The sequence below is a fragment of the Elgaria multicarinata genome, chromosome 2, assembly GCF_023053635.1.
Source record: "Elgaria multicarinata webbii isolate HBS135686 ecotype San Diego chromosome 2, rElgMul1.1.pri, whole genome shotgun sequence".
In the NCBI taxonomy this organism is placed as follows: Eukaryota; Metazoa; Chordata; class Lepidosauria; order Squamata; family Anguidae; genus Elgaria; species Elgaria multicarinata.
The window spans coordinates 39,248,561-39,275,850 of record NC_086172.1 but is presented as its reverse complement, the minus strand read 5'-3'; the positions used below and the strand labels follow the sequence as shown (position 1 = coordinate 39,275,850).

The 27,290-nt window shown below is 41.7% G+C and overlaps 1 protein-coding gene across 2 annotated transcripts; it reads left to right on the top strand.

The window, feature by feature from the left end:
* Positions 1-3,348: 3,348 nt before the first annotated feature.
* Positions 3,349-27,150, top strand: LOC134392209 (RNA-binding protein 45-like). Of its 2 annotated transcripts, none has more exons than XM_063116336.1 (16): positions 3,349-3,693; positions 5,991-6,104; positions 6,714-6,840; positions 8,737-8,865; positions 9,534-9,662; positions 9,867-9,983; positions 11,776-11,955; positions 12,144-12,353; positions 12,507-12,713; positions 13,385-13,489; positions 14,572-14,748; positions 16,909-17,038; positions 19,310-19,403; positions 22,078-22,226; positions 23,573-23,769; positions 27,029-27,150. In XM_063116336.1, exons 1-15 carry the CDS (start codon positions 3,373-3,375, stop codon positions 23,763-23,765), a joined length of 2,382 nt encoding a protein of 793 aa, XP_062972406.1. In that variant the 5' UTR covers positions 3,349-3,372; the 3' UTR covers positions 23,766-23,769; positions 27,029-27,150. The 2 variants fall into 2 exon arrangements, with proteins under 2 accessions (XP_062972406.1, XP_062972407.1); XM_063116337.1 differs by lacking the exon at positions 27,029-27,150 and adding an exon at positions 23,874-24,527 and having other exon boundaries at positions 23,573-23,804.
* Positions 27,151-27,290: the final 140 nt, after the last annotated feature.

Sequence of the window (27,290 nt, the reverse complement as noted above, 5' to 3'; positions counted from 1 at the left end):
GTAAGTTGAAGACATGTGTGTTCCTGCAGTACACCAGCTTTTGATAGTTAGCTTCTGCCCTGCCAACTAAGCAAGTGAGTATTTTGTATGTGAACCTGATGGGGGCTAATTATGCAAAGTAATAAATTTCTATTCCATTAAACCTTTTCCCCAGATCTTTTTGGTGTAAAAGGGATCTGGTGAAAAGATTTGGATGTCACTCTAAAAGCCAGTGTTTTTAAGAGAATGTGGAAGAGGCCTCCAAGAGAGCACAATCTCAATATTGTGAATGGTTGATACTGAACTCCTGTCAAACAAAGCTATGTTGATAGGAATGCCCCAGATAAATGCTGGTGCAGCGGTGAAAGCAGAGGTTCTTATATTCAATGTGTTGGCATTGCCCTTGAGTCTTCAAGTTTTGATGCAAAGTGTTCGCTGAAGTAGAGGTAATTACCAACCAGTCACTAGAACTGTCTCCCTCTCTTGGTCTTTTGTCACTAATTAACAGATGTTAACAAATTGCTATTGCATAAAGTCCTGATCAGTTTTTGTTATTTAGCAGCAAGATTAATTATTACTCAAAATTGAAGAAATCAAAATGCTTTGTCTATTCCACAATGGAAGGACAAGCTATGGTCAATTGCGTTTATGGAAAAAACGTTGTGTTTTATGTACATTCTTTCGGGAATTATGAGGGACACAAGGGAGACTTCTGTGCAATCTGGTATCCGTTCATTACCCACACTAATAGGAATACTAATGAATTCAGTATACCAACATGGCTTGTAAACTTACAGAAAGATCTGGTGTATTGACAATGATCTCCATCTAGATATAACTTTCATAGAAGGTTGAGAAGAATAAGGGTAGGAGCTTTATACAGGGAAGGTTGTCTACCTTTTGGAAGTATTTGTTGGGTACAGTTTGGTAACCTTTTCATAGTCTATCTGAAGACGTCCTTTTGGTTTTTTTGTTGGTTGTTAAATATCCTGTAGTTTCAGAAGTCGTTTACAGAGCGAACTGCTGCATTCTAAAAATTAACCAACAAATATGTAATATGAAATTGTGCTTGCTTTTGCTACCATAACTCCAATATATATTGGTGAAGGGAATAAATAAACATGGAGTTAGAGGTATCCAATAGTTAGTCCTGTCATCAGACTGGGAGAAGGCACCTTTCTTAGCTGAGGTGCTCCTTGGCTTTCACTTTACATTAAAAAAAAGGTGTAAGAGTAAGTCTAGCATGAAAAACTGCGCTCACTCTTTTTCTAAAATCCTCCCTGTCTCTGGATCGCCCTTAAACCCTTTCTTACACATACTGTATGCAGTCCTTATCTTTTCAGACATACAAGTACAAAACTCTGCCCCAGTCTTTCAAGTTGTTCCTGTTGACTTCAAGCTTCTCTTACTCCCCCCTTCTCCGTTGGCTTCCCTGATATTTTCAGGGAGGTGTATTTTTCTTTGTTTTATAGTTATTAGTTCTTGTCTTGACTTATTTTTCCTAAGCTGACTTGCCTGTGCATGTCTATTAGACCCTTTTATTCACCAACCCATGTGCATAAAACGTAGTCACTGAGTGTGCTGGCAAATAAAGATGTGCCCTATACTATGTACATACATGTAGAAATCTCAAAGGGCACCTTTCAGCCCCTTCTATGACTGAGCTGGTTTGGTAAAAGGGGGCAACCTCCTAGTCAAAGGTGGTACTCTTAAAAGGAGTGGGCACCTGCATGGCTTTAAAAGAGGGTTAGGCAAATTTTTGGAGAAGGCTATAGATGGCTACTAGTCCTGATGCTATGTGCTACCTCCAGTATTAGAGGCAGTTAGCCTATATACACCAGTTGCTGGGGAGCATCAGCAGAAGGGTGGTGTTGCACTTGTGTTCTGCTTGTGGGTTTCTTGTGGGCAACTGGTTGGCCATTGTGTGAGCAGAGCCAGTGTTGGCACTAGGAAAAAAATGGGGAGGGGCACAGCATGGGCAAGGTATATTTCTAGGTGGGTGGGTGGTGTCCCACAAGTTAAGATCTCTGAATGAAAAATACCAGTATATCTCACACTAAAACTACCATCCTAGTTTGGGACGGCTTGGGACCACTATACCTGATGGCATGCCTCTCCGGACATAAACCTACCCGTACACTACGCTCAACATCTAAGGTCCTCCTCCAAGTGCCTACCCCGAGGGAAGCTTGGAGAATGGCAACAAGGGAGAGGGCCTTTTCAGTGGTAGCCTCTCAATTATGGAATGATCTCCCTGATGAGGCTCGCCTGGCGCCACCATTGTTATCTTTTCGGGGCCAGGTCAAGACTTTTCTCCCAGGCATTTAACAGCATATGCTGAGTTCTTTTTAACTGACCTCAGAATAGTTGTTTTAAATGGACATTGTCTGTTTTTGTTTGTATTTTATGCTTTTTATGGTTTTAAATTTTGTATATTTTAATGTTCACTGTTTTTAACTTTTGTGAACTGCCCAGAGAGCTTCAGCTATGGGGTGGTATAATAATAATAATAATAATAATAATAATAATAATAATAATAATAATATAATCTAGCCATATATTCTGAAATAAATCATACATTGATTAATTTAGGTTTTCTTTTTTTAATGTAGCATGTATTGGCTAAATTCAAATTACTGTAAGGAAAAATGCTTCCAAACAAGGTAGAGTCGCTACACAAGCCTTTCCTTGACCTACAGATTAGACAGAACACTTTCTTTAGAAAACAGTTACTTTTGAACCAGTGCAGGCAGAACCAGGAAGGCAGACTCTTAATGTAAGGATTACCCTGGACTAGATGGGCCCTTGGTCTGATCCAGCAGGGCACTTCTTACGTGCATGTGCACACACAATTTTCCAGCGTTCAAAATCGCGGGCAGAGCCTCCAGCAGGCTTTCTCTTTCAGAACGCCTCTCTCCACCTGAGGAGCCCTGCTTAGCGCACAGCTTTATTGATACACGCAGTAACCAATAGTAGCTCCATCCTGTGCCGTCCTCCCGCCCTTTTGGCATCTATTAACGAGCGAGAGAGGTCATTGGGCCTTCACAGAGGGGAAGAGTTTTGGTTTGTTTACATTGGCGGGTGAGTGTGAAGAGGAAAGGTTGCCTCTCGGTCTCTCCTATCGCAAGGGGGCGCTGTAGTCACGCACCCGGCCGCCCCTCTCACAGTGGCGGCAGTCCGACCCGGAAGGACCAGTGTCTAGTTGAACCGCGGCTTAGAATTAGGAGCGTGCACTATAGAGAGGAGAGCGTTGGAGGGCAAGAGCGGCTATTCCCTCCTTTGGACTTTCCGGGGCGCCGCGGCTTTCAAACGGAAAGCGGAAGTCAGAGTTACTGTAGAGCAAACTTCTGTGGGCCGGACCGGCTGAGGTTGAGTTTCCGGACTCCGCGGGAAATGGCGGCGCTGGATGGCGGACACAACATTAGAAGAGGCGACGGTAGTGGTGGTGGTGGAAGGGGCGGGATCCGTTACTTTGCGGAGAATTTCGACGACCCTCCCTATAGCCGCCTGTTCCTGCAGATGCTGACGCCGATAATGAAGCCTGAGCTCTGGGAGCGCTTCGCCGCGTTTGGCGAAATCCAGGATATTTGGGCGATACGAAGCCAGGCCAGCCCCGATCTCGTCTCTTTCGCGTTTATCAAGTTCGCGCGTAGCTCGGAGGCTTGCCGGGCCGCGGAGACGGTGCAGGACCAGACGAGCCCCGCTCCCATCAAGGTGAAGTAGGGGCGACGGCGGCGGCGGCATTCCCTGCTGGGGTCGTGTGGCTGCTGCTGCTGCTGCTGCTGCCTTGTTCACTCCCTGCATTTTAGCAGCAGCGACAAGCCTGACTGACATACATCCCGTGCAATCCTTTGCATGTTTTCTCGGAAGTAAGGCCCAGTATGTTCCAGTACCCTTGCTCCCAGCACAGCGTGGAAAGGATTGCAGCCGCGGACGTTTAGCAAGGGGAAACTTCGCCCAACATCTCCCTGTCCAGGGAATGGTTTGTGTTTCCCTGATATCTGCCATCGAGCCTTCTTCATCCCTGCCTTTTTTCAAGGGAAATCTCTTTATGTTGTGTGACAAACTTCATGAACGTCTGTCTTAAAAGTCAAGGCAATCGCTGGTGAATCTTGCTGTCCTGCATTCACTGATGTGACTCTGAAAAGTGGGGATGTTAATATAACAGGGGTCCACAGTATTTAAAAGTGCATGACAGCACCAGTGTTGCCTACAGAAAGGATGTTTGGTACACAGAAGTAACTCCCACTGAATTAAATGGAGCCTACATTCAAGTAACTATGAAGCTTGCAGTTTCAATTGCCATATATAGGTTAATCCACTTAAGGCTGCAATCCTATGGAGATAGTCAGTAGCTGCTGAAGAATGAGACTGCTAAGTATCCAATGCAGGACTGCCAGAGCACGGAGACAATTTTTGTTTTCATCCTCCGGCTGCTCTCTGCTTTTGCTAGACAGGCAATTTTGCATGTCTAGCTGCCACACTTCTGAGCGAGAGGGGAAGGAGGCCAGGGTGTACATAAGAAGCTGCATAATGTAGCTCCCTTCCCCACCCTCTTCTCCTGGTCTCTGCATTTTGTTTTCGAATGTGGAGATGTTGCCAGTGCAGAGAGGACTGCCAGCTATGAGGGGGCAAGGGAGGGGAGTGTGATTTCTGGGCTCCGAGGTTAGAGCCTTGATTCTGACCTCAGAACCCAAAAACAGAACAATGTTATGTCCCACCCACCCCAAATGTAGGATTGTACTCTAAGAGGTGGGGTAAATTATCCACCACTTCCTATAAAGTGTTGCATTTTATAGCATAATTTGAAGCCTCTCTTTGTTCCTTAGTAAGATTGGCAGCATTCAGTTTCTTAGTCCCAGGATCTTACCAATCCAACCTGCAGTTTGAGATCCACTTTTAATGTTTTGCTATAAATGTGTGCTTGTCTTACTTCTGTTTGGGACAATACAGGATAACAGAGTTCCTATATCTTCTATTAGTAATGTAAAAGTTGAAAAAAATCACTTGAAATCAAAACAAACCACTAAAACTGAATTCAGACATCGCACCAAGTTTAGGGGTAATGTCCGAATTGACAAACCATGGTTTGCAGTAAACACAAGGGATTCAGAAACCGTGGTTTGCAAACCTTGGTATGAATTTCCTGTGGTTACAGATAATGTCTGAATTGGCAAACCAAAACAATAGAACTGGTACACCACTCGGCAGAAGCTGAAACAGTGTTGAAATGGGAGCTCTAAGTAGATGGAAGATGAAAACAGACAGCTCTAAAGCATCGTTTAGGCCTATACATTTGGAAGCTTGGGTCATTGGCTGGGTTATAAACTATGGTGAGCTGTAAATCATGATTTGGTATGATATTTGATATTTAACCTAAATTTAGCGCCCAGGTGTAAGTTACTGCTCTTCTTTTCCTTGCTGAAAATGCTCTTTAAAAGAAGCATGATAAAGGGGGAGGGAAGATAACCAAGTGGGTGCTTTGGCTTTGTAAGAATGGCCAGCATGTGAGATCCTACTGTACATGTTTTACCATGATATGCAGTTCTCTAATGGCCATTGAAAGTAAACTCACTGACATTCTTTTAAAAGTTAGGGATTGATGCTGTTTTAATTATGCTTATGACTGCGTATTCTTTCAAAGCAGTTTTATGCATTGTGTTGAATAGAATTCCATCTTCTGATAGGATTGCACCCTAAGTTTAGCGCACACCCCAAGAGCTATTTGTTTATATTTATTACGTATATTTAGATGTTTCCTTGGGATCTGGGAAAAAGTCAGAATTGAAACGGCGACATTTTACTGTTATTTATTACTCGTTAATTTTATGAAATGATGCATTTTTAGATCCAGAAAAATTTCCATCGAGAAATATAGCAGCTCCCGATGACTCATGAGGAAAGATAATTTTATGCAAAAGGGGCAAGCAGTGCATGAGCCTGTGGCCATATTGTTCAAATTGTGATAACTTCTTTTTTGGCTCACTTCATCACCATTGTTTTAAATTTAGGTGTCTCTCGCGCAGAGCAGAACTTCTAAACAAATTGAATTTCAACAGCTTACTCGAATATGTGTCAATGTTCCAGAGTCCTTTACAGAAGAAAAGCTGAGGGATATATTTAAGGTGCGACTTCATCAACAGTCAGAACTTCCACTGCATTTTCATACCTCACTCAAAGAATATTAAGTGAATAAAATGCCTTTTCTTGAATCTAAGAACATAAGAAGAGCCCTGCTGAATCTAGTCCAGCACTCTTTTCACACAATGGCCAATCAGCTGTTGTCTAAGAACCCACAAGCAGGACACGGGTGCAACAGCACCCTCCCATCTATGTTCCCTAGCAACTGGTGTATACTGGCTTTCTCCCTCTGATACTGGAGGTAGCACATAGCCACCAAAACTAGTAGACATTGGTCGTCTTCTCCAGGAATTTATCGAGCCCCTTTTTGAAGCTATCCATATTGGTGGCCATCACTAAATGTGGTAGTGAATTCCATAGTTTAACTGTGCTGTGTGAAGAAGTCCTTCCTTTTATATGTCTTGAATCTCCCACCAATTCACTTCATGGGATGACCCCAGGTTCTGATATTATGGGAGAGGGAGGAAAATGTTTCCCCATCCACATTTTCCACACCATGCATAATTTGTACACTGCATAATTTTGTACGTGATTTTAAACTAGTTTTAAACTATTTCAATATGTTCTCATCTGATTTCTTTTTAATTGTACAGGTCTATGGCGATATAGTGTCATGCGTCATCCAAAGGAAGGCGGTCCTTAATGGAGATAAAGATTTGGCGTACATAAAGTTTTCGAAGGCATCCCAAGCTGCCTTTACATTAGAGGAGTGTGGAAACTGTAAGATATTCTACTCTTGCCCCCTTCTTACAGTGGTTTGATAAGACCCTATCTTGGGTGCACTTTTCTTTGTGGAATTGACATGAAAGTAGTCCTAGGATATTGTCAACTGCACAGTCATAAAACATCCCCAAATTTCCTATACCTACTGTGTACAGATTTTCTTTCTTAAACAAAAGTGCTTAAGTCATAAAGTACCCTAAGAAATTAGAAATTATTCTTGTGTTGGGGGTATTTACTTGTGTCAGCCAGTGTAATATGTTGTGGTAAAAAGTTTCCCTCAAACTGAGTTCGGATGACACAATAATCAACAGTTGATTGAATAGTCCACGGTAGTCTTAATAGTCCACCATAGACTATTGTGTCATCTGTCAAGCCTTTTCCATGCCACAGTTGGTTATTTCCCTGTAATAACCAATGCAAATAATGGTGTACAGAGTTGACTACCTGCACAGCCGTTGCCCAGTGGGACTCTATATGCATGTGAAATAATCCTGTCCCGGAAAGCATGCAGGGAGCTGTCAATTGTGCTGTCCCTTAATAGGATGCTGCGATTGGCAGCTCTCCACACACTTCCTGAGACATGCACATGCTGAGTGGGGCACCGCCGATCTTGCACACACACACACGGCCCCATGATCCATGTGGATATTGGCTCGAGGAGATGGAAGGAGCGCCTTCCATCCCCTTGAGCCAATATCCGGATGGATCACGGGGGTGGGGTGGGGTGGCGAAGGATGTCTCCTGCGGCTTGACATGTAACATCAAAACACAGGAGATACCCTTCTGCTGGGGCATCCTCCTGCGCCCCACCAATGTTCTCCATAAAGTGCTGGAGAATGGGGATGTTAGGAACTCCTGCTGGAGTTCCTAGCATCCCCCGTCCCCATTTTCCAGGACTTTGTGGAGAACATCGGTGGGGCGCAGGATGTGAGTGTCCACCTGCGTCCCACTCTCCGTTCACCATTTGTGCATCCTGGGACAGTGTGAAGGAGAGAGTCTTTTCTCTCCGTCACACCGTCCCAAGATGTACAAATGGCGAAGGAGGGCATGGCAGGAACATTCTCCTGACACCATGTCAGGAGAGGATCCGCCTCCACCATGTCCTCTCCTTGCCATTGGTGGGTGTGAGGCACGCGAGGCAGGACGCTGTCAGAAGAGCCGAAGAGGCTCTCCCTCGCACGCCCCATACCCACCAATGGGGAAAGAGCGCATGGCGAAGGAGGACGCTTGGCAGCGGCTCTCCTGCGTCTTCCTCCCCCCTCTGGCCTCCCCACTGAATGGTGGCGGTGCTGGTTCTCACTTTCCATATCGAGACGCCTCAGAGAAAGCTGCAGGAGAACTGCCTGCCCCTTCAGCACAGAGAACATTCTTTGTGGTGAAGGGGTGGGTGTCTCCCAGGGCTGGCTGAGTCCCTTGCCAAATGCAGCTCTGCTGTGACCTCCAATTTGGAGAGGGAGAGTTTTGCAGAGGAATCCTGCCGTTACCTCCAATCCCCCAAGAGGGGATTCCCTCAAAGAAGTGGGACTTCGCCTCCAAGCCCCACACCATAGACACATCTAAGGAGGCTCCACAGGCTAGACGTTCCCCTAGAAGCACTGATCTAACAGGCAGTTTTAATACTAGAATTTTCACATCTCTTTTGGACCTGATTTTGATATTCTAAAGCAACGCTATAACTGATGATTAAATGTTGACAGGGAAATTTGATAACTATTAAAATGTTTAACTTCACGACCTCTTTCAGTGAATTTTCAGGGTGACTTATAAACGTTGCATTTCCATAAATTAGACCATCTCAGGCACTACATTTTAAGAAGTTCTAAAGAGATGTCTGAGCTGCACCTCAGAGGTATGGGACACTTTTTAACATCTTGAATCATTCGTTGGCTTCAGGCTTCAACGCTGTTTGGGCTGATGTTCCAAATACCCTCACTAAACCCTCTGGGCACACATCTGGTGTGAATGGTCCCAAACAGAAAACAACGACTCATGAAGTACAAGAGAGCAGTGTGATTGCAACGGGTAAGTAATACAATTTCAAGGCAAAGAATTGGGTGTACGCTATGAGCCTGGAATTGCACATACTGGTAACTCCCATTGAAATCGTTGCAATATGCTTTCCTCTATTTAAGGGTTTCTAAAAAAGTTTAATAGTGCACTTTTATACGTGTCTACCACCATTGAGTTCAGTGAGACATACTTGCAAGGAAGTGTGTATAGGATTGCAGCCTGAAATATGAGAGATGTATGCCAGTTCACAAGATGGAATGCAGGTCAGTAGTATGAACTGAATGTTGAAATCTTGAAATGTTTGTTACCTGGCTTCAGGTAACAATGCCAGTTTGGCTGAGCCTGTGATTAAGCCCGATGAATCCTCTGAACACGAATCCTATATGAATAGTCAAAACCAGGAAACAACCACTCATGGAATACAGGGGAGCAAAATGATTACAATAGTTGTATAATATACTCCCAGGGTAAATATTTCCATGATCCTATGCTATTTCATAGATTTTTATTTTTTTACTGAAATCCTTGGGGTTTGGTTGCTTCATTGTTAGTAGTTCTCATTTTTAAGGGTTTTCTAGGAGATTCATACACAGTAGTCCACAAAACTGAATGCAGCTGAGAACTATGTGATGATTTTTTTTAAAAAAAAAAAACTGGGACTATTTATCTGTTGGCTTCAGGGTCCAGGACTACTTTGACTCAACCTATGATGCAGCCATCTGGAGCCAGGGTACACGCATCCTGTGTGAGTAGTACAAACCAGGAAACACAGAGCCACGGAGTACAAGGGAGCGCATTGATCACTTTAGGTATGCAATTCTCTCTCAAAGTAAATATTTCCTAGTTTGTACAGTGCTGGTCATTTCCTTTGAAATCATTGGGATTTGCTTGCCTCATTTTTAGAGGTTCTAAAGAGATTAAAATCTGACATGCATAATAGCCCACAAGATTGAATGCAACTGAGAACTATGTAATGATTTTTTAATCTTGAACTTTTGGTCTGTTGCCTTCAGTTTCCAGGACTAAGAAGTCCAAGCGAGCTGAATTTTGTGTGGACAAACCGTATGTAAGAAGTGCAAACCAGAAAATGAACAGCCATGGAGTACAAGAGAGAAACTTGATTACTTTAGGTATGTAGTACACTGCTAGGATGAACGTTTCGGTAATCCTAGTACACACATGCACTGATGTGGGTGTGGGAAATTTTCCAGTGTTTTATTTTTCCTTGAGACAAATTTCCATTTCCTAAGTTCATTAGGAACAATGAATGGATGCTAAATTCAAATATGATATTAGGCAAACTTGGCATTTCTAAATGGCATAGGACAAAATCCTGTCCTATGCCATTATGAAATCCATAAAAAAAACACATTGGCATATTGTAAGTGATCTACTGGGGTGCAATTATACACCACAAATTGGACTAAGACGTACGAAGAATCTTCAGGAATTTTTAGTACATTCTGATATTGACCCACCCAAATTTACTGCATGTACCAGTGGATGTACCAGTGGATCCACCCGCCAGTGGATGTGCTGTATGTATGTTATCTTTGCAAACTTACACGTTTGAACATCCAGGGGACCACCATCTGTTTAAGCTGCATCACTTCTCTAATTGTGCAACAGAATGGGTAATTAATGTTATCATCTGCCCATGTGGACTTCTTTACATAGGAAAAACCTCTCGTACTGTAAGAACATATATAATAGAACATCGCTCTAAATTAAAACATCAAATCTTGGATGGACCATTGGTTTGGCATTTTATTGAAAACTCTCATAGGTATGATGAGTTCAATTTTTTGGTCATTGATAGAGTATACCCCCATAAATACAATTGGAACAATCATGATAACCTTCTTTTAAGGGAGGAAGCAGAATGGATTTTTAAGCTCGACACTGTACAACTGCATGGCCTGAACATCAGTTTGGCATTGGCATTTTTTCTTGGAAAGTAATATCGATAGAGGGTCATTTTTTACCACCAATATCAATATCACTATTCTTGTCAACGTTACATACCGTGTATGCTCCTGTACCTTTAAGATTCTTGTATAAGGTAAAGGGAAAACACCTGTCGATAGCACAGCCATTCTTGAAGCATTTGGATTACTTGCTGGGGATGGAGGTTTGATCTATTCTGGCAGGCCTATCCAGTGAAATTTTAGAATGTTTTAATCATGTATGCTATGTTTTTAATCAGTTTTTAATGTGTTTTATATTCACTGCTGTTCCCTGCCTCGATCCAAGTGGAGAGGCGGGTAAGAAATATATTATTATTATTATTATTATTATTCCTCTCCTGTTACTGTATGCTTCTTGTTTTGTTTCTAAAACCTCTTTTTATCATGCAGAAAAACCTAGTTTTGGAGGGCTGTAATTAAAAATGTAGGGGAGAACTATTTAAAGTCTGCAAACCCACACTTCTACAGCATAGTTTATTCACGGTGATAATGAAATTGTTTTTCTGATGAAGTCTAGTGAAAGACGAAATAGGATTTACACCGGATGCCTGTAGAAAAACAACTTGTTTATTCAATTATTCAATCTTGTATTCACCTAGGATTTTGCCAAAAAAACCTCTAACAGATGTATGTGACACCACATAGTTTGACTTTTTGTCTTATATAAAACTTTTATTGTATTGTATAAAAGCAATTCTACTTGTGTACAGTTGTGTGCTTTTCAGCATTGTCTGTTCTTGTTCTCTGTGCAACTGTTGCCCTTTTGGTGTGTTACACACTTCCTAGTACACACATCCTGCTACACACATTGAAATCCTTGGGGTATTGCTTGTCTCATTTATAGATGGTCAAAATCACTTCAGAATTGAGACGCACAGTAGCCAACAAAACTGAATGCAACTGAGAAGTGAGCAATATCTGTATAATCTTGAACTTTTTTGTCTGTTGGCTTCAGGTACCACACCATCACAATCCTGTGAACAGGAATACTATGTGGGTAGTTCAGGTTACAGGATGCCTTTGACTCAGCCTGTGATGAAGCCACCTGAATCCAGTGTACTCAACTCCTTTGTGGATAGTGGAAAGCAGGAAATAAACAGCCACAGAGCACAAGGGAGCAGCTTGATTACTTTTGGTATGCAGTAGCTTCTTACAGTGAAGATTATCTAGTATGCCCATGCTGATAATTCCCCTTCAAATCCTTGGAAATGGCTTGTTGGAGGTCCTAAGAAGATTCAAATGTGAGGTGCACATTACTTTGCAAGATTCAATGCAAGTATGTAATGAATGCTTAATCTTAGACTATTTCTCGGTTGTTTTCAGGTTTCACCACTGAAAACTGGAAACCGGCTGAGCCTGTATCCAAACCATCTGAATCCTGTGAACAGGAATACTATGTGGGTGGTTCAAATTACAGATCTGCTTTGACTCAGCCTGTGATGAAGCCACTTGAATCCAGTGTACACAACTCTTTTGTGGGTAGTGGGAAACAGGAAACACATAGAGTACAAGGGAGCAACTTGATTACTTTAGGTATGTAATGCACTCTTACAGTAAACATTGAAATCTTTGGGTCTTGTTTGCCTTATTTTAAGATGTTCTAAAGGAGATTCAGATATGAGGTTCATGCAGCTAAGAAATATGTTATGAATGTTGAATATTGGACTATTTATTTGTTTGTTTCAGGTTGCAACACAAGTTGGGCTGAGCCTGCGTCCGAGCCACCTGAATCCCATGGACAGGAATATTATATGGGTAATGCAGGTTACAGGCCCACTTTGACTGAGCCTGTGTCCAAGCAACATGAATCCAGACTACACAAGTCCTATGTGGATAGTCCAGAACAGGAAACACACAGCCATGGAGTACAAGGGAGCAACTTGTCCAATTTAAGTATGTAGTACACTCTAAGAGGAAACGTTTCCGTGATCCTAGTACACACATTGCTAATTTGGGGGGATTTGCTTGCCTCATTTTAAGAGGTGTCTAAGGAGCTTTAGATGGGAGATGTACAGTAATCCACAAGAAAGAATGCAGCTGAGAAACGTATACTGATTTTTAAAAAAATCTTGGGTTGCAGCGGCCTTCCCCAACCTAGTGCCCTCAGATGTTTTGAACCACAGCCCCCAGTATTTTTGACAATTGGCTATACTGGCTAGAGCTGATGATAACTGAAGTCCAAAACATGTGATGGACACCAGATTGGAGAAGGCTGGGTTACAGGAACACTTTGAATGAGCATATGACAAAGCCACTTGAATCCCATGAGCATGAATGCTATGTGAGCAGTGCAGACCAGGAAACCAACCGCAATGTTTTAAGAGGGAGCAGCACAGTTACTTCATGTAGGAAGAACAGTCTGAAGGCAAACATTTGTGAATAGCTAGCGATCCTAAAACATAAGGCTGAAATGAACTTATTTTCATTGAAATCTGGGCCTTTCTTTCCTCCATATTAAAAGGTTTTAATGAGATTCAGATATGTGAGGTGCACAGTAGTACCCAGAAATGTGTGCAGGCAGAAGTCTGAAATAAATGTGTAATCTAGATCTACTTTTTGTTAAGCTTCAGATAAGTTCCAAGAACCTTCTGAACACGGAGTCTATACATGTGGTACATACAAAGAAACAAATAGCCATGAAGAACAGAGGAGCGACTTTCTGGAATCAGGTGGGTAGTACAATCTGAAGTCAAACATCCATGTGTAGGCTTGGATCCCAATAACCATATGCTGAAATCTCCAGGACTTGCTTTTAGGTAAATAGATTGATGACTGGTGGGTACCATGCTATACGTTGCCTAGGGCAAACACCAACGTCTTTTGAAGGGGTTTTATAATGAGAGAATGAATAACTATTTCTTATTTATTTATTTATGCATTTTTATGCCGCCATTCAGCCAAAAAAGGCTCTCACAGCGGCTTACAAAAGTATTTCTTGACAGTCCCTGCCCACAGGCTTACAATCTAAAAGACATGACACAAAAGGAAAGGGGATTGGGAGGGAGGAGGAGGGGAATATTTCTTGGGAATATGAGAGCAGAATTCTGCCTCAGTTTACGGTTTGGCCAAGATGACTTTTGCAATTCTTATTTGTATGCCCTTTTTATTTTTATTACATTTCTATACCGCCCAACAACCGAAGCTATTCACATTGAGTAGCAGAAAGTAAGCTTGCTACTCTATCCATATGTGGTACCAACACAGAAAGCATGAAGAAGAAAGACAGGTTGCTTACCTATAACTAATTCTTTGAGTGGTCATCCGTATAGTCGCATAACCCACCCTCCTACCCTGCTGCAAGTGCCCTTAAGCTTGCGTTTTCTGCTTTATTTTTACTCTTATAGTCAAGGTATTGGTTGGACATTTCAACTGAGCAGGAAGCCTCACTCCTTTGACAAAAATCTAGCTTAGCTGTAGAACTTTCACAGAGCTCTGTGCCGGTGTAGAATCCATAGACGTGGCTGCACATATGACCACTTGAAAAATTGGTTAGAGTACGCACTCCATCTTTTCTGTCACTTCAAATTCTGCAGACTTCAACGCAGATGCTTTAAGACAAAAACGTCTATATTTATGCTGTCTAGTTCTTTAAAATGCATCTCACAATATCAAAGCCCACATTACAACTGAGCCGATCATAGATTTGCAGAAAACTTATAAAACAAATTAAGGGTGTATCTGAATGAAATTTATACAGTCTTGTCATTCTGCGACTTGCAATAGCGATGCTTTACTGTGTATTGTTTGGAAGGATCACCGGGCTTTGCAAGCTTGGAAAAGAGAGATACCAGAAGCCAAGAATCTGTCTCGAGACGCTTATCAGTGGTATCAGAATTTCCATTTCTTCAAGAGCAACTATTCAACCTCTTTGATCTCGTCCCAGGATTGGAATCTTGTGAGACGCGTCGGGGTCCTTACAATAACCGTGGTAATGCAACCCATTGAAAAGTATCTTTCTGTGTAAAGTAAAATTGCATGTCTTAAAAAAATTTTTTTAAAAGAAATGTATTTTGGAATGAGTACCCTGACAACAAAAAGCTTTGAGTTGAGGTTAAGAAATATCTTTCTTTTCTTTCTTTCTTTCTTTAAAACATTTATATCCCGTCCTATATCAATAAGATCTCAGGGCGGCGTACAGATAAAAGCATACAGTATATAAAACAGTAAATATACACAGCTAAAAACAAATTAAACCATAAACCAAGTTAAAACAATAATATAATTTAAAAGCAGTAAAACAATTGAAACAGTTAAAACAATGTGGAAGAAGGAAGCAAGCTATTTTCAATTATGGGGGCTCCATTTGAGAACACAATTATTTCTTGTGTGGTCTCTGTTTTCTGCATCTTCATTTTGAAATAGCAGTTGAATTACTGCCCTACTTTTTTGGTAATGGTTTAGCTATTAAACAATATAGGAACATAGGAAACTGCCTTATACTAAGTTGGACAATTGGTCCATCTAGCCCAATGTTGTTGACGCTGACTGGCATTGTCAGTAGCTTTATGGGGATTTCAGCCAGGATTCTTTCCTAGCCCTATTTGGAGATCTAGGGATTGACTATAGTAAGGGAGGCAGTGGTGGTGAAAATGTGAACAAAAGGAACCCAAAAGGCGACCACCGTAGAAACAAAATAAACCCAATGAATTAAATTGTCATTCGAAAAATTATACACATTTGTTTTTACTAAAATAACTATTTACAATCCAATGCTAGTACAAGTCTACAACAAATAACTACCACATCAGTGTAGCATCTCATTACATATCAATAGCATTCAATTGTACTTAACAATCATTTCAAACCAAATTTTAAACAATCATTGCAGAAAATCCGACCCATAGACAACAAACACTTTAATCTAATCACAACAGTATATTAAGACCAAATTTAGCCAACAAGGTTCATGTTATTCCTTGTTTCGAAGTATCGTCTTCAAAAACGTTGGTCTTTGTACTCTGCAAAAAATAACAGTTACAAGTAAACACATTTGATTAGAGTTACTGCACTCTAATCTTGTAGACTTGTATTAGCATTGGATTGTAAATAGTTATTTTAGTAAAAACAAATGTGTATAATTTTTTGAATGACAATTTAATTCATTGGGTTTATTTTGTTTCTACGGTGGTCGCCTTTTGGGTTCCTTTTGATCTAGGGATTGAACCTGGGACCTTCTGTATTCTGTCCAACCATATTTATTGATTGCGTTTATATCCTGCCTTTTTTCCTCCAAGGAACCCAAGGCAGCATACATAATCCTCCTCCTCTCCATTTTATCCTCACAACAACCACCCTGTGAGGTAGGCTGGCCCAGAGACACCCCGTGAGCTTCCATTGGCCGAGAAGGGACTAGAACCTGGATTTCAAGACTTCTGCTCCAACACTCTGATCGCTACACCATATTAGCTCTCTAAGCGTTTTTGATGCTAACTAGGTTCTCTTTTACCCAGGATTTGCAAAGCAGCTTCAAATGCTGGTTTGATAACCCTGATTAATTTTAAATATGTTTAGCAGCAGTGTAAACCATAGTAGAGACTGGAAAGGGAGGGGGGAGTATGCAAGGGGTGGGTGGGAAGAGAGCAAGCAGTTGTGAGAGCAGAAGTCCATTTCGTGTGACTTGAGTATATAACTCTAACAGTGCTCACTTTAAGTAGGTGGTACTACAAGAAAACTAAGGTTTAAGACTGTCAGTCATTTTTCTGGGTTACCTTCACACTTTGAGATGCATATGTCTGTGCTAATTGGTACCTGTGGTAAAAGAATGATGCATTATGCATTTCCTCTTGTCAAATATTCTGATGTGAAAGGAAGCAATGTCAGCAATTTGTTTAATTTTGGTTTATTTAAGAGATGTACTGTATAACCCACCCTTCAATTGGTTCCAAAGGTAGCTAGTTACACGACAAGCTCAAAAGTGCTGATTTGTGACTAGTTCTTTTGATGCTTTTAGTCAAGTATCGTTTATTTTGCTAAAGGCTGTTGAATTTATAATTAAAAAAATAATGTCAGAATTGGCACTCCCCCTGTATTTTTGCCCACTATGTTTTAATGTTTCCATACTTAAAAATATACTGTTGTTCATTCTTAGCATATGCAGTGATTCAGTACAGCAGTGCTGCATCGGCTATATATGCCAAAGACAGACTTCACGGTTTTGAATATCCTTTTGGGAACCGGCTGCTTATCAGTTTCATTGAAGACGGAACTGATGGAACTGAGTAAGTATCAAATGATATCAAACATATGTCTAGTATTGATGACCGCCTTGAGAACTGTTGTAGATTCTTTTTTATTTTTAAGAAAATTGTGGGCAAAGGATAGTCAAGGAAAATGTAAACATGCCTGATGCTTTACAATATTAAATGGGATATATTTGATGTTCCCCTTGAGCAGAAACAAATTTGATGCTTTTGATGTTCATAGAATCATAGAATAGTAGAATTGGAAGGGGCCTATAAGGCCATCAAGTCCAACCCCCTGCTCAGTGCAGGAATCCACCCTAAAGCATCCCTGACAGATGGTTGTCCAGCTGCCTCTTGAATGCCTCTAGTCTGGGAGAGCCCACAACCTCCCTAGGTAACTGGTTCCATTGTCGTACTGCTCTAACAGTCAGGAAGTTTTTCCTGATGTCCAGCTGGAATCTGGCTTCGTGTAACTTGAGCCCGTTATTCTGTGTCCTGCACTCTGGGAGGATTGAGAAGAGATCCTGGCCCTCCTCTGTGTGACAACCTTTCAAGTACTTGAAGAGTGCTTGAAGAGACACCATAGAAGACCAGTTGGAGAGGGCTGGGGGGAGGTTTTAAAGGGAAATGGCTCTGACCAGCGCAGAGAATATTGCCTGCTCTTCCTGGCACTGGTCGTGTCTCAGGCCTCGCTCAGTGCCCATCACCCCCACGGGGACATCGTGTGTTGCGTGAAGTGCCTCTTCTGATGCAGCAAAGAGCTGGTGCTCTCCCCCATAATGGCAGAGTCTAGGGTCGTGCTTGGCCCATTGTGACCCTGTGCGGTGCCACTCAAAGCACCTCTGTTCTTCCCCATGCCAGCAAAGTCCCTAAACGCCGGCACCTTTGCTGTTCTCTCAGGTCAGACATAACAGCTGCAATTGCTTCCAGGGAGCAGGGCTTGGATGCTCCGTGTGTAGGATTGGGGATCCCTGTAGGCCAGATTAAGCCTTTGAGCCTATGGGTTTGCACCTCTGAACTACAGGAGAGGTATCATTGAAGAAAAATACATCCAGGAGGGATTTTGGTCTATTCTTGATTCTTAAGAGCTCTACCAAATGGAATGAAAGAATTTCATAAATAGTAATATTAATGTATGTATGTATGTATTGTTGCATTTATATCCCGCCTTTTTTCCTCCAAGGAACCCAAAGCGGCGTACATAATCCTCCTCCTCTCCATTTTATCCTCACAACAACCTTGTGAGGTGGGTTGGGCTGAGAGTCTGTGCCTAGCCCAAAGTCACCCAGTGGGTTTCCATGGCCGAGTGGGGACTAGAACCCGGATCTCCCGACTCGCAATCCAACACTCCAGCCACTACACCACACTGGCTTAGGCTGCCCTAATTAATAGCAAAGATGTTAGACTGAATATTTATAATAATGGCACATCTTAAATAGGTTGAATATATCTGTTAAAGTATCGGAAAAATATTGCAGATGTATCACTGTTAGGAAGCTTTGGAAAACACTTCTGGTTTGTTTGTTTTTTTAATTTGTGGGTCCATCTCTTAAGCTGATTTTTTCAAGGCTCTTTGAAACTACTGCACAGCCCAGAGTGCATTGGTTACATTCTGACAGAATTCAGCTTGCTTGGCTTGCACAATGTGTGTATGAATCAACCGGCACCGCTGAAATGAATGGGGAAACCTTTTGTGGGCAAAAAACTCCACGTGGCAAAGAAGCATATTGGAAGCTCTTGGGGCCATAAGTATTGATTGATCAAGATATGTCTGGGTGTGTAGGGTGTGTGTGTTTGCTTGCCAATTATGGGCTACTCTAAGGTAGTTTCTGTGTTTGTAGAAAACATGGTAAAAAGATATAAAAGTGAATTATTTGCTGCAGTATCAGTTCCTATGCTATATAATTTGTGAATTTTAGGCAAGCCAAAGTCAATAAGTAATTATAGCTTGTTATACATCCATGAATTGCAGTCTAACGTCATTGCTGTTAATTAGGGCATTCTAAGCCATCAGTCTTTCCTCATCAACTCCTAAAATATGAAGTTCCTAGTACTTTGCCCTCTTAAAAATATAATATGGAAAGTACGAGCAAAACAGAGGACAGAAAAATCACAGTACTTTCATATTTATTTTTAAAGCTGTAGTCATTATATTTATTTATTTAATAAATTATTATAATCTTTATATATCGCCCCACAGCCGAAGCTCTCTGGGCGGTTTACAAGGAGCCAAAATTAATTGTTAGGATCAATGTTAGGATATAGAAACACTGCTTTTGTTCTAAAAAGATCCTGATTTGCCTGCAGCCACATTAGAAAAATGGCAGCACAGCTAGTGACGTCACAACTGTCATCAACGATATGGAATAATAATTGGGCTGATCAATGGCTGGGATCCTCTGTAAGTATCTTCTTCGTTTGTCCTTTTAAATAGTTGTAAATTCCTGAAATAAGCATTTAGTCTCTTTATATCTGTGTATTAATCACAGTACATTGATGTGGTGTGGTTCTCTGGTTTGTTCTTTTTGGGATGGTTTCAGTTGCATTTATTTTCTGTAGGAGAAAATAAATGTACAGCCGTTTTTGTTGTATTGGTTGGAGAAGCATCATTGTTTGTTGCCTCTCACGCATACTGAGCTTGCCTGTTTTCCTCTTACTTCATCCTCCCTTGAAAAGTTAAGGATCATGGATAACAAGAGTTTGCCCTTAAATGTTTCTGCTTACAATGAAGATTGGATGGCAGAACTGTTTTCCAGGGGCTGAGCTCTGAAGATATGTTGTATTTTAAACCTTTTGAGTTTGGCCTCCTCCCTTTCTAAATTTACTGGGATGGGTGCAGATTTAGGCATGTGCAATGGGGAGGGTGGAAAGTGACTTCCTGACCCCCTTGTCTCCACATCAGACCTCCAGCCCTTGAAAATGCTACACAAAGGGTTGGGTTACCCTTCTAAATGGGGTAGGCCGTGGTACAAGGGGCTGACAGGGATGGGGTGAATCCTCAAAAATCGTGTGTTGGCACCTTGCATGAATGGAAATGACTGCCAGGGGGAGGAGAGAGCAGGGAAGTCCGCTTCCTCCAGACCCATATGTGCCTAAATCTGGGTTTAACCTATGGTGCTCTGATTCGCCCCACCCCACTCTCAAGTGCCAGCTGTGCATTCAACACCAGTCAGCAGAGGTCCATGTACACAGACATAAGTGTCCAGCTGCTTTCGGTGTGCGAAGACCTGTGGATTGAGGAACATCTAATAGAGCAGCGGTTCTCAACCTGTGGGTCGGGACCCCTTTGGGGGTCGAACAACCCTTTCACAGGGGTCGCCTAAGACCATCGGAAAACATATTTCCGATGGTCTTAGGAACCGAGACATTTCATTTATTTGCAATTAGAAATAAATATTTCACAATATATAATTACATATTGTTTTTGTGATCACTATGCTTTAATTATGTTCAATTTGTAACAATGAAAATACATCCTGCATATCAGATATTTACATTACGATTCATAACAGTAGCAAAATTACAGTTATGAAGTAGCAACGAAAATAATTTTATGGTTGGGGGTCACCACAACATGAGGAACTGTATTCAAGGGTCGCGGCATTAGGAAGGTTGAGAACCACTGTAATAGAGGGTTCTCTGATGGAAAGGCAGGATAAAAAGAATTAGGTTGCTAAACTAGAACTGGCATTAGAAAAGAGAATAGAACAAGATATGTCGGACTTCTTCTAAAACCACAGACAAGTGCACACTATTAAAATGAAGCAGCAGCCCTTCAAAGATCAAGGAAGACTGATAGGGCAAGTAGCAGAGCAGTCCCCATCCCCCCACAAATCCAACATGAATCAATGAGGCTCCTTTACAAGAGGACATTCCACCTACCCATGTCATGGTAGGTAAGGGGAGGCAAGCTTCACCCAGCTCAGAATTTCCTTCCCTGGAACTTTGCATGTGTTTCATACTGCAAGGAGAATATGCCCAATAGTGGGAGATTTGCTCGTTGGCGAATGACCCCCTTGGTGAGGAGGAGAGAATGAATATTAACGCACCTTTTGGGGGAAAACTCTCTGCCTGTCTTAAAACCTACCAGCTTGAGAAGTCTTAGAGGCCGAAGCCAATACAGTTGTTTGCTCATACAAAATGCAAAGTGGAGTGGAAGAGCGTTCTCAGTCTGTATTGGCACCACATAAAAGTGTTGGGCTATTGGAAGCACAGGCTGTCTTTTGGGGCTCAGGATTAGTTCTGGAAAGTTTGGAGGTATTCCAGAGAATTGGGACGAAATTTTATTCTGTAGTATAGAGAGTTTGTTAGTTCCCTGCTGTTACTTGATGCAAAGGAACAGCACTTTCCTCCATTTTTGGCATTTTTGTTTTATGGTACTGTAAAATGGGGTTAAAATCCTGTGTGTGTGTGTGTGTGTGTGTCTGCTTGTTTCAGCCATAGTTTTGAGCATAGGTGGGACACTTGTGGTCCTTCTTTTGGGGCCTACAGCTCTCATCAGCCCCAGCCAGTATTGCCAGTGGTGAAGGATCATGGGAGCGGTCGGCCAAAACATCTGGAGAGCCACAAGTTTGCCCACCCCTGGTTTAGAGGTTCAATGTTTAGTTTAGGAAATAAAGGTCAGGAGGTTTAGCTCAGGAAGCACGAGGCTGTGTTGTTATTTAAAAAAGGTAGCAGGACATTACAAAATTCAACAAAAGTAAAAAAAAAAAAAGTTGGGAGAAAGCTTGATCTTAGGAAACAGAAACTTAATTGGCAAGAATACACAAAAATCTTCCCTCCTGATTAGTTTGAGTGGGAAAGAGGAAAATTGTAGAAGGTAAAAGTCAGAAGCAGGGAATCAAAGATGTAAGGTAGGAAAAAAGAAGGCCAGAGTGTTGTGGGAAAGTAAGTTGGAACTGCTGGAATTGGAAAACTGAATGAAAAGGCTGCATCAAGCACAATCCAATATTGATTTCATAGGGGACATGGATAAAATAGGGACCAAGTCTAGTTAGGTTAGCTGTATGTAATACACAGCATGCTAAATTTAAAATAAACATATTGATTTTGATGCTTCTTCCTTCCCCCGACAGTCCAGTAATCCTCCACCTCGGCTCCAAACAGATGCTGAGCTTCCTTCCAGCAAAAGGAAAGCTCCACCTGATTCTTCCGTGCGGGAGAGGCTCTTGATAATGTTCAATCCCCATCTCTTATCTGAAGACATATTGGATGATGTATTAAGGTATGAACTAAAAAAAAATATCCTGACTTACTAGACAAGGATATGTTAGATTTAAACCTGAGTATCAAACAGTTATATATACCTTTGCACTGCGATAGTTATAACCATTCAGGTGTTTGCCTGAATGCATGAGGAGGGCTTAAAGTGGGCAGAGCAACCTGACTGTCCGTGCTGCCCCTGCCGCTTTACATCTGCAGGCACACTAGCTGCTGGACTCTTTAATTCAGACCTTGACCATGTTGAATCAGCAAGTCTGAAAAGGGATCTCCCTGGGATGGGGAACCTTGATAAGGCAGGTCTTGGATCAAGTGGGAAGTTCTATTCATGTTCAATGAGCATGACTTGGACTCCCTTTGTGACCTTGCTGGCAGTGTCTCAACTGGTGGGGGGCAGCACACCTGGAAACAATATGGGGCGGGGGCAGCTTGCATGTTACCGGCCCTCTGCCAAGTTTGAGCTCTCACACTTTCAGGCAAGCGCCTGAACAGGGCTAGTGTGTTCACAGTGTCTAGTGACCATAGGATTCAAAGTGCTGGTTATGACCTATAAAGCCCTATATGGTTCGGGTCCAGGTTATTTGAAAGAACGTATTCTCCTTTATGAGCCTGCCCATGCTTTGAGATCTTCTGGAGAAGCCCTTCTTTCATTCCCACCTTCTTCACAGGCACGCTTGGTGGGAACATGGGAGAGGGCCTTCTCGGTGGCTGCTCTGGAACTCTCTTTCCGGGGAAGCTAGGCTGGCTCCCTCCTTGATGGGCTTTCGGAAGCAGGCTAAAACTTTTTTGTTCCAGCAGGCCTTTGGAGAATAATCCAGCCCTCCATCTATGTTATTATAATTTTGTTGTGTATTTTAAATGTTTATGGTTTTGTTCCCCCCCCCCAATTTATATTTTAAACTTTGTAAGGCCGCCTTGAGGCCCAGCATTGGGCAAAAGGTGGGATACAAATAATAATAATAATAGTAATAATAATAATAGGATGGCTCCCTTGAAAGTCTTGTTAGATAGATCTTGGAAAGCCTTTAGCCCAATAATTCAAACTGAGTTATACTTGTCTGTATGAGTAGAATCTGACTTGTTGCAAAGACAACTTCTTATTGGCTTCTTTTAAGAGCAAAGTATTAGCCAGGAAGACAGTCCTATGTCACATGGAAATACGAATTTATTGCACCACAAACATTTATGGGCAGAGTCGCCTTCCTTAAATCCTTGAAGTATAAAGAAGATATTTGATGTGTGCAAACGTGTTCAGGATAGGTGGGCCCCTTTTACAGGTGAGGCTTTAAAATAAAGCAACACATCCTCCTGTTTATAACTGCATACCGTTTCTGCTTTGTTTTGTTTCAGTCGGTTTGGAAATTTTATAAACACTTACCTCATACCCGGGGAAAACCTGGGTTATGCCACATTTGCAGACAGAGCAAGTGCTAGCGATGCTATAGCCGTGTTACACGGCAAGACTGTGAACGGCGTTAAATTGAAGGTGATGCTGGCGGACTTGCCCACAGAAAACTCAGATAAGCGTCAAAGAATATTTTGAACGAGTAAGTACCTAGTCTCTGGCATTATGCTATTTACTGTTTTACTCTGTACAGCACCATGTACATTGATGGTGCTATATAAATAAATAATAATAATGCTACTGCAGTATCGTCTTAGATAGCAGAACGGTTTCAGAGCTGGCCTTTCTACTTGTTAACTCTCCATACAAGGTTAAAGATTTAACTTGGCCCCTCTTATCACAGAATAACTAGGGGTTTTGTTAGATATTCTGTGTAAAGTCACTACAGATTGTTCACAGAAGGCGTCACTGCAGCAGTTTGCAAGCCATTTTTTTCTGTATTTTCTGATAGCTAACAGATAAAGAAATAGCCATGTGTTATCTTTTTCTTTGATTTTTTTGTAGAGTGCACACTGCACTTTACAAAGAATGGGAGCAGAGGTTCCTGTTCCAGCCGGCTTACAATTTAAAAACAGGCCAATGAAGTAAAGAAAAGAGAGGGGAATGGAAGTAAGAGTCACTGGATGGATAAGATGTGATTATTTCAGCTACACATACTTAAGCTTACAGGTCTAGGGGGATGTTCAAGGCTCTATGGAAAATAATGAATTTTGAGGAGGGATTTGGAAGGACCTTGTCTCATGAAGAATTAGAAAGAAGTTTCTTGGAAAATAAATGACTGCGATACGTCTGAAGTTGTACTATTGAGTATTTAAAAAGCATAATGTATGACAAAATAAAGGATGGAATTGTCATTAGTGTGTGTTATTCTTTCACCGAAGAGCAAATATTGCTGAGATCTGATGGTCCTGTTTGCACATAACAGCAACCCATGGGTTTCGAAACCATGGGTTGTCATGCAGCATGCCCACCTCTTCTGCTTTTACCCCACAACCCCTGATCAGCTCCTTCATAGATTGTGGAGCATTACGGTCAAACCCAGACCACTGGGTTATTTAGGAGCTAACTGAGCAGCAAACCATGGGTTAACTATTGGGTTGTTTAGCCCCTAAACAACCCAGAGGGCTGGGTTTGGATGTCATACTCCACAACCTATGAAGGAGCTGGCCATACGTTGTATAGTAAAAGTGTGAATGTGGTCATGGAAATGGACTTCACTCTATGAGGTCCAAAGCAGGAGATACACATGAAGCTGCCCATCATCATGTCGGTGTAGGTGGGGCCGCGCTGGTCACAGTCAAAGCACATGCAGTTGGGCGGAAGTCTGCTCATAAAAATCCAAAGGACAGTGATTACTGACATTTTGGAAAACCCTTTATTATCTCCCTCCGGTGTACATACTTTATATTACCATAATATAAAAGAACAAAAGAATGCAACATACACAAAGCGTATTTCTAACAAACCACAGGAAAGGACGAAATCCCAATTTTGTCTATTCATGCAGAGAATGGTGTCCACCAGTGAAGTGGATTGCTGCTCCCCTCTGCAGCCTCCCTGCCATCCCCGCCCCCACTCCAATGAGTGGAATTCCACTCACGCGACATCAGGTGTTAGTCCAAAGTGCTCAATACAATCTCAGGAAATGATACCCAAGAGAGATTTACTAGATTGTATCCAGCTGTGTCTGTCTGCCAGCAGATTAGACACTGCTGGAGGGATGCACTCCCTCTCCCCCATGCAGTTCCCCCAAATCTGGTTCCAAGGGTTGGGGGTCTCGGGGGAAGGGAATTAAGGCCAAGTCAGCTGACACAGCATCGGATATCACTCATATTTTTTTTTGCATTAAAGCACATGAGTAAATTCCATTGATCTTTCCAAAATGATTGATACTGAAGAGGTGAGTGCTCATCTTCTCTATTTTAATTCATAGCCCAAAAAAAGATGCCAAGGGGAATAAAAGAAGTGCTTAACATTAGCCAGTTTCTTCAAAGAAATTCCATGTATGCATTTTTATGAGGAGTGTGGAGAAGGAGGAGGGGAAAGAGTTACTATGCCATGACAGTAGTTATGCCTCCCACCAGCATTATTGTATTATTTTGAAGTGGCTGGAAGTTTGTTGGGAAACAATATCAGAAACACATTAGTTTATTTTGATATGAGTAAGGTCTCTGTTCCCCGTCAAATAAACACTGGGGGTTTGAATAATCCACTTTTTGCATACCTTACATTATAATCTGCCTTCAAAAAAAGTTTTTTTTCCTATCATTTTTGCTTCCCTAGACATACTCAGCTGTATTTCTTTTTAGTTTTACCTTGTTTATACCTTATTGCAGTATACTTTCATTTTCATGGTAATAAAGCTGCTTTTTCTCATTGGTAAAAATCGTAGAACTCACATGTTCTGGTTACTCGAGGGGAAAGAAGTGGGGCTGTTTGTTTAATCCTTGTCTTGACATCCCCAGGAGAAAAAAAATAGTGGAATGGAACAGGAATTCAGAATTCTGTTGTAGAATGCTTCTGCTGATTACATGAATGTTCAGTTCTGTGCTGTTTTTAATATCATACCGGAAGGTATATGGAAGCTCTTGTCTCAACAGTCGTGCTAGTAGTATTCTTTTTCTAGTCTAGTAGTAAATGCAGGCTTGGTTCCAAGTGTGAACGGAAGGAGAAATTGTATTAGTGCTGGTGATGAACTGTTGTGCAAGTCTGGCAAAAGACATTTTGCACAAGTCTGTTGTGCAAGTCTAGCGAAAGACACTGTCAACATGCATTGGGGCTTGCATTACAGTATAGGAAACATGGTGAATATGAAGATACGAGCTGTAGCATATAAACTCTGATATCAATCTGCTCATGTAAATCCCTTATTTAAAAATAACTGCATTTCCTCGACTGCTACCTATTAGTGCGCTAAGAAGACAGCACACTCTGCTCATGGGTTTTCATGTACATGGCAGACATTTAGCACTTAGTGAGACACGTCAGAGGTTCAGTGGAAGGGCTTCTTAAATCCTGGGGCTCCAAAGTAAACTTCACAGTAACTTGAAGCCAAAATATGTTTTTCTAGATCAGCCTTTCCCAACCAGGGCAGGATCTACGCTACTGCTTTATAACGGTTTTGACAACTGTTTGGGCCCAGGACACATTCCATATAAAGTTTTCAAAATGTTCTCAACATGCTAGATCCTGCTTGGTGTAGATCTGGCCTTAGTGCCTTGCAGTTGTGTTGGATTGCAGTGCCCATAATTCCCATCCACTCAAAGAATGTAGACCACATTGGACATTTTGTCATATCGAGCATGTCATTTGTTTACTGTTTTAAAATATTTTTGAAATAACTGTAATCCAGGTGTATTGACATTTCTGAAACCATTCTGTATTTTGTGCTCTTTCTGCAGAACACAGGCTGCCAACAGGACTCTCAGGAAGTGGACTGAAAATATGGTGGAATTTGTGACTTGATGTATTTGCTGAGGGCTGTGACAAGCTTTTTTGTAAATAACTTTTTTTAATTTTCAAACTTTTCAGTGTTAACATTTATTGTAAGCAATCTATCTTTCTAGGCTGCAGAAAAATGCATTCTCTGAAAATTTATTGAATCGAAAAGTTTAACGGGAAGGACGTTAGGTCTGGCTAGTGAGAATGCTCTCCTGTATTTGG

What these genes read in the sequence shown, in the direction of transcription:
- LOC134392209 (XM_063116336.1), top strand. Translation starts at nt 3,373, where the DNA reads ATGGCGGCGCTGGATGGCGGACACAACATTAGAAGAGGCGACGGTAGT. An exon ending in AGCTGAGGGATATATTTAAG is followed by an intron (nt 6,105 to 6,713) that starts GTGCGACTTCAT and finishes TTAATTGTACAG; the next exon opens with GTCTATGGCGATATAGTGTC. An exon ending in GAGCAGTGTGATTGCAACGG is followed by an intron (nt 8,866 to 9,533) that starts GTAAGTAATACA and finishes TGTTGGCTTCAG; the next exon opens with GGTCCAGGACTACTTTGACT.